The 7400-nt window shown below is 50.2% G+C and overlaps 1 protein-coding gene across 1 annotated transcript in view; it reads right to left on the bottom strand.

Annotated features, from left to right (window-relative positions):
* Positions 1-3980, bottom strand: part of LOC138943081 (uncharacterized) — a 4723-nt gene extending 743 nt beyond the window's left edge. Inside the window, exon 1 of the mRNA XM_070313598.1 lies at positions 2914-3980. Within this exon, the coding sequence (XP_070169699.1) occupies positions 2914-3980 (1067 nt within the window). The remainder of the gene's footprint in view (positions 1-2913) is intronic.
* Between the last annotated feature and the right edge of the window lie 3420 nt (positions 3981-7400).

Below are 7400 nucleotides of genomic sequence, written 5' to 3'. Positions count from 1 at the left end.
AAGTGGAGCCCCTCCGCAGGGGGGGGCGGAACCCACTGTATCCATGCATGATATCCAAATATGCGAAAGGCTAAACAAAGTGCTAAAAGCAATGTAAAATTAATGACATCAGTATCAGAGATATATAAGTATAAATATATTTTATTTTGACAGATATTATGACCTTCAAATGTATCTCCTTTTCACGATTTCATATTTTACATAGATTTACCAGTATAAAGTGTTATAAGAATACTGATTATATTTTCCCAAAATGATTTTTATTTCTCTCCATCTGTTACATATTCAAACAAACAGTGCGCATGTTTCTGTGTACAAATGAACGGTGTCCAAACGAACGGTGGGCAAATGAACGGTGTCCAAACGAACGGTGGGCAAATGAACGGTGTCCAAACGAACAGTGGGCAAATGAACGGTGTCCAAACGAACGGTGGTCAAATGAACGATGTCCAAACGAACGGTGGGCAAATAACGGTGTCTAAACGAACGGTGTCCAAATGAATGGTGCGCATCTTTCTGTGTCCAAACGAACGGTGTCCAAATGAACAGTGTCCAATTGAGCGGTGTCCAAGTAAACGATGCGTATTTTCTTATGTGTCCAAAAGCTACTGTATCCAAAATTACTGTGTCCAAATGCACTGTGTCCAATTGAACCGTGTGCACAATCTCGTGTCCATTTGTAACGTGTCCATTTGCACCGTCTCCAATTGTACTGTGTCCAAGTGAAGGCCACTCATCCCTGCGCGCGGCCGCGCCCGCAGGATCCTCGGGGACTCTCCGGGATTCTCCGCCCCCGTCACCCTCTTGGGGGGGAGGGAGGGGGAATGGGCACGGGAGAGCGGTCGGAGCCTCTCTCGATGGCCCAGGTGGAGGCCCTCCTGGCCGAGGGCCTCAGAGGCGTGGAGGAGCGCCTGATGTCCGCCCTCAAGCGAATCGGGGGCGGTGGCGGGGCCGGCGATGAACCGGCCGTGCCTAAGACTCGGAAGAGGGGCGGGGGGAGGGCTGCGGCCCCCCCCGCCGACCCCGACCGGGCCCAGCGGCCCGTGAAGAGCAAGACCCGGAAGGGGGGTGGGAGAAGGGCTGCGGCTCCTCCCGCTAACCCCGACCGGGCCCAGCACGTGCCTCCGACACCACCCCACCCGTCCAGTCGGGGGGAGAGTGGGTGCGGGTGGTGCGAAAGAAGGAGGGGGGTGGAGGCGGGACCCGCGAAAAGGGACCCGCCCCGCCCCAGTCCCCTCCACCGGGGCCGGGAGAGCCTGCCGGGGGGGAAGGAGAGGGGGGCCTATGGCGGCCTCGCGACCGTGAAGGGTCGGGGTGCGGGGGTCTCGTCCCCCGGGGCCGGCAGCGGTTTTGCTGTCGGCGCCGGAGGGGTCGGGGCTCTCCGTCGGGGCGGCGATGGTCCGGGTCCGAGAGTGCATAGATCTCTCGGGCCTGGGCATTGCTGATACCCGCATCAGGAGTGCCGCGAATGGGGGGACCTTGATCAAGGTCCCCGGGCCGAGGAGGGTTCGAGCAGAGGACCCTGAGCCCCCCACGTCCGCGGAGTTGGCGGACCGGCTGGCGGACAGCTCGCGGGGGGTTCTGGAGGGGACAGGGGTCCGGGTTGTCCGGCCCACTAAGCTCGCGGAGATGCGACTTAGGGGGCTGGACAGCTCGGTAACCCCCGAGGAAGTGAGGCGGGCCCTTATGGAACTCGGGGGGCCGACGGGCGGGGTTGTCCGGATCGGGAAGATCCGGGGAGCTCTGTCCGGCCCGAGGACCATATGGGTCCAGGCATCCGTCCCCCTTGTGAGGAGGGCGGCGGCTGCCGGGAGGGTGCGCGTGGGGTGGGCATGGGCGCAGGTGGAGGTGCTCCGTGCCCGCCCCTTGCGGTGCTTCCGCTGCCTGGCAATCGGCCATGTCAGGCAGCATTGCACGGGAAGCGAGGATAGGTCCGGGTGTTGCTACCGGTGTGGCGCACCCGGCCATCCTGCAGCCCGGTGTCCGGCGGGGTCCCCCAGATGTCCGCTTTGTGCGGACCTGGGGTGCCCCGCGGACCATTGCGTGGGGGCGAGAGGCTGTGCTCCCCCCGCGCCGAGAGGGGAAGGAGGGGAGGGCCGACCGCGACGCAGCGGAAGGCTGCCCCGCCTGCCGCGATGGAAGCGGCGGGCCCCCTCCTAACACAGGAGGATGGCACCACGGGTGGTGGGAGGATAGAGGTTGACATGGAGGCGGGGGAATTGCCCCCCTCCGGCCTCTCTCCCCCCCCTGCCAATTAATACGGTGCCGTAGGGCAGGTGTCCCCCACAATATCGGGGACTTTGAGGGGGGGATTTTCAACACCCCCCTCAACATGGGTGGCTCATGGGCGGGGGGCCCCTCTGAAGTAGTGCAAATGCCAGTTTCCGGAGGGACCCATGATCGCCCAGGATGACACCCCGGAGGGGTTTTAGTGGGTAGTTCCCCGGTTCGCTGGGGGGAGTCCCACATAACCCCGCCCTGATACCCCTCAGGGCGGGGTATGCGTAAATGCATTTCCCCTCCGTTACAAAAAAAAGAATGGGTAGAGGAGGGGGATCAGGAGAGTGGGGTAGGGTGGAAGAGGAAGGCGGGTGGATGGCTATCCCGTTGGAGTATGATGGAAGACGACCGTCTGGTGAGATAAGAAGGGCATTAATAGGAAAGACTTTATTGACTGTGGGGCCAGGACCCTGATTGCCTTGATTGAGATAAAGAGGAGACAGGGAATTTTTTGGGGAGGAGGGAGAGGAAGAGTGAGTGTGTGGAGGCAAATGCGGTTGGGGGGCAGGGTTGTTAGAAGAAGAAGCAGAGTGATGGGGATTATAATGAGGAAACTTTTGTGAGCTACTAACGACCTGCGCAGATGAGCGCGGGGAGGGAGAGGGGGATGTGTTGTATGGAGAGGTGGAGTACAGCATGTCTGGGGTGGGAGAGTTATTAAGCTCGGGAAAGTTTGAGAAGTTGAAAAAGTTGGGTGTTCTGGTATTATTACCGCGAATGATTTTTTTGGCTTCTATAATAGGAATATTTTTGTGGGCAGCCAGTTCTAGTATATTTTTCTGTTTGAGCCATTCGGGGCAGGAACGGTCATTAATTTTGTGAGAGCCTTTGCAATTGATGCATGAAGGGGGTTGATTATTATTTGAGCAAGAAGAGATATTGTCGTGGGATTTATCCCCACAGAGGGGACAGCGAGATTGTCCTCTACATTGGGACTTGATGTGTCCATAGCGATAGCAGGAGTAGCAAAGGGAGGGATTTGAGATTAAAAGAGAAACTTCGTACCTGACCATGTACAAGTAAAGAGACTGTGGGATGTTCTGTCCCTCAAAGGTGATTGCGATGGATTTGGAAGGTGCGTAGCTTACCAATCTTGTTGATGGATCTATAACCTTTCTATTGAGCCTACGCACAGAGTTAATCCCAACCGAGAAGTCTATTTCTTCCTTGATAGTGCTTTTAGTGAGGTCAAGTGGAACGTTTCTTATTATTCCTTGTCTCGAAACTCTGTAAGAAGGAATATAGGCGATTAGATTATTGGCGTTGAGGATTGGGTTATTGATAAGGTTGTTTGCTGCCTCGCGTGATTTGAATTGGGCAGATATTTTAGAGAAGCCTAGTTTTTTAATTTCTATGTCTTTCTTGAGAGTGGAGCTGAGGAGATGGCCCACTGTGAGGGGATGAATGGAAGTGTTGGCTGCTTCTGTGGACATGATAACAATTTCAAATGGTCCTTGACAGGATTTGGTGTATCTATTGTTAAGGACTGTGTCTGGAATGATTCTAGAAGCATTGAATTTTTTCGGAACAGAATTGTCTTCTTCTTGAGATTTTTGAATTTGCCTCTTGAGAGACGAGGAGCTTAAATCACTTGAGACACTTGGGATTACTGGATCTAGAGGGACGGTTATTTTTTCGGACTGAATTTCTTGTTTGGAAAGTAGCAGGGGAACTTTGTGTGAGATTGATTTGACTTCCATATCACTATCGGAAGAATCGTTAGCCAGTGGTTTTAATGGTTTAAGATTGCTAGCGATTAGGTTAAGAATCGCTTCTTGATTTTCAGGATCGCTTGCATTATCACTAATGTTTGAGAGGGAAGGACCTCTTTTTTTTTACGGGCGACCCGACTGCTAACCCGCGGAGGCGGCATGATAGCATTTAGAATAAGCGGTGTGCTATGTTAATTTAATGCGCAAAGGCCAAAAGAAAGAAAAAGTATATCACGCTACGACACACAAAGGAGTGGATGATGTAATATAGCGGGCACACGCCGGACAAAGGTCCGGTACGTAGTCAGCCTAAAATTACGTGTCACTTGTTCCTTGGATTAATCCGAGTATAGTTAGACACTTTGATAAAAAGAGAGACAAGCTCTGAAAAGAGCTGTTGTATTGCAAAGCTGGTTACGCTGAATTGTTAAGCAAACTCGTGCACTTATTACGCAAACTCGACACCAAGAACACGTCCGCACTTGACCGAGGCCAGAACGGAAGTCCCAGAGTCGATGTAAGTAGTGATAGTAGGCCGGTTCTAAGCCAGGTCCTCTGAGGGGGATGAGGGGCGAGGGGAAATCGGCGGGGGTATGACATCACGGGAGGGGGAGGGGGAGGAGGTGACGTCACGGGAGGGGGAGGGGGTGACGTCACGGGAGGGGGGTGTGACGTCACGGGGGGTATGACGCCACGGGGGTGAGAATGGCGTCAGGGGGGTATGACGTCACGGGGGTATGACATCGCGGGGGTCGGAATGACGTCATGGGAGTGGGAATGACGTCACGCGGGGGTGACCGCGGCGGAACGGTAGGCGCGGGGTCTGCGGAGAGGGGAAGGGGGACCGCGGCGGAACGGTAGGCGCGGGGTCCGCGATGAGGGGGAGGGGACCGCGGCGGAAAAGTAGGCGCGGGGTCCGCGGAGAGGGGGAGGGGACCGCAGCGGAACGGTCGGCGCGGGGTCCGCGGTGAGGGGAGGGGGAACGCTGCGGAACGGTAGGTGCGGGGCCGCGGGGAAGAGGGAACGCGAAGGTACGATGCCGCGAGTAGGTGTGACAGAGATAGCGCGAGGCGTCCGCATCCGCAAGTTAAATTTTGCAAACTGTGCATATCTATTACACCGTTTTTATTCATGCATAAAGAATGGGATAAATAATTAAATTCACAGATAATTAGTAAAATAACTTATTTATTACAAGCCTCGTGAAGAATATCATTTACAGCACATGTCAATAACTCGCAATCTATGAGCGATTCGCTGTTAAACATATCACTTTCATGTATAGTTTTTGTAGCGTCGCATACATTAGTGATATTATTCTGTTGTAAAACAGTTACAAATTGTTTGAATTTTTCATTTACAATATGCGTATTTTCGCATAACCAGCAATACATATGATCTATACATTTTTCAAAATCGAATAAATAGAATAGAGTTGGCGGCTTCATATATAAAGAATTATTTGATAATCCAATTTTTCTAATATTCGAATCAGATATTTTAACCACTTCGAATGTCAAATCTCGAATCCGCAATGGGATTTCAGCCGATTGTAGAAGTCGTTCAATGTCCGCACGTTTCTGCATTAGCGATTTCCACGTTTCAAAGGGCAATATTATTTGATTGCCCCGATTATCACCGAGAACCAATTCCACGCAAGATACAGCTCCAACGTTTATTCCAATGTCCAAATATTTGTACGACGTCGGAGTTAAGGCGTATCGTCTTCCGAGTATACGAACCGCGCGACGAGACTCGGATGAAATGCTAGGGAGTAAAAACAATATTATTTATATAAATATTTAAAAAGTATAAAAAATATTTAAAAAGTATAAAAAATATTCAAGTTAATTAAAACTTACTTGTTACATTTCTTCTTACACGGTGAAGTTTCATCAGCATCTTGAATCGGAACGTAATAATTCATGCGGCTTCCTTCAGTGGGATACATTTTATATGAACCTTTCACACAAGTGGTCGATGCAATACTGAACGTATTGAACATATTTAAAATATGTATTAGCGTTTCAAAATTGCAATGTGGTGGGGGATTATTGATGACGCGATATTTTTTTCAATTTTTCCATTCAAGCGCCGATATACGGCTGCTTCGCGATGACATCATCACCAGGTGTGAGATTTAGCCGAATGCACAAAAATGCAAAGTAATATAAAATTTGCAAGCGCCGATGTGCGGCTGCTTCGCGATGACATTGCCTATAGATATCAGATTTCAAACGCGCGTGTCAAAACATGACAAAATCCTATAATATAAGGATAATCCTCATGATTAAATTGCACTAACATTGGGCAGCTGCATGTAATTTGAAACTTTTGCGATACATCTGGGATTTGACATCATCTCTAGACGACAAAATGCAATAATCGACATTAGCCAAAATGTACGTGACAAATCGCGAAATAAAGATTTAGATACACATGATGGAAAGAGACATCAAGATAGAATATAAAATCATGGTAAAGAGGCACACCCTGTCAGTATTTTCGCCAAGAGTTCCGAGACAAGAGCTGTTAATAAGCACATCTTGTTAGCAAAAAATTTTTTGTATAAATTTGGAAATATGGCGGAAAACAATGCCGAACGAAATCTACGCGAGCAATCTGCAAGGGTGAATTCGATAGAGGAGTACGTTGCGTGGGAGCAACGATGCGACGAATATATCGAATCATTAGAAGGGCAAAGTCGAATCAAACGTCCACGATTATCGATTGGGATTCGACAATCGCTGATTGCCCGAATTGCACGACTCGAGGGATTGAAGAACTCGTTACGCACACGTTTTGTACACGCGGGTGCAGGATGCAGCACGCGGCAACACGGATTGATTTGGCGAGAGATCGATACGGCGTTCGAGAGCCGCATATTGACTGGTGCGGTTATAAATCATAATCACATCGAGCCTCGTCAATTTTTCGAGGATGCTAAAGACATTGTGCTCGAACACGTGCAAACCGTGCAGAAAAAACACTTTAATGTGAAAATTAATACAGTGTTCAATGGTGAATTTGTGACGGGTGATAAACGCGCAAATAAAAGTATCAATACGAGAAACTATGAACTCTTTCGCACATCCGATTTACGCGAATGGTACGAGCGGCGCGTTGTCGAGCCCACTCTAGCATCGCTCGAAGAATTTCAAGAACGCGATAGTGGGTGGGCATTATCACGAATACTCGATTTAAATGTAAATATAAATAAATATAATCCATTGCGCGCGGGATGCCACATAAAATTACCGCGAGAAATAACGATGAAGAGAGCGGTAATCAACGTGCAATCTAATGACAATGCGTGTTTCGCGTGGTCTGTGGTCGCCGCTCTATATCCAACTGAAGATCATGTTTATCGGGAATCTTCGTACCCACATTACACGACAGTGCTGAATC

Source organism: Polyergus mexicanus, unplaced genomic scaffold, assembly GCF_030449975.1.
Source record: "Polyergus mexicanus isolate NDT 795.1 unplaced genomic scaffold, iyPolMexi1.0 SCAF_25, whole genome shotgun sequence".
Classification (NCBI taxonomy): domain Eukaryota; kingdom Metazoa; phylum Arthropoda; class Insecta; order Hymenoptera; family Formicidae; genus Polyergus; species Polyergus mexicanus.
Note: the sequence above shows the minus strand (reverse complement) of the source record. Positions and strands in the feature narration are given on the sequence as shown.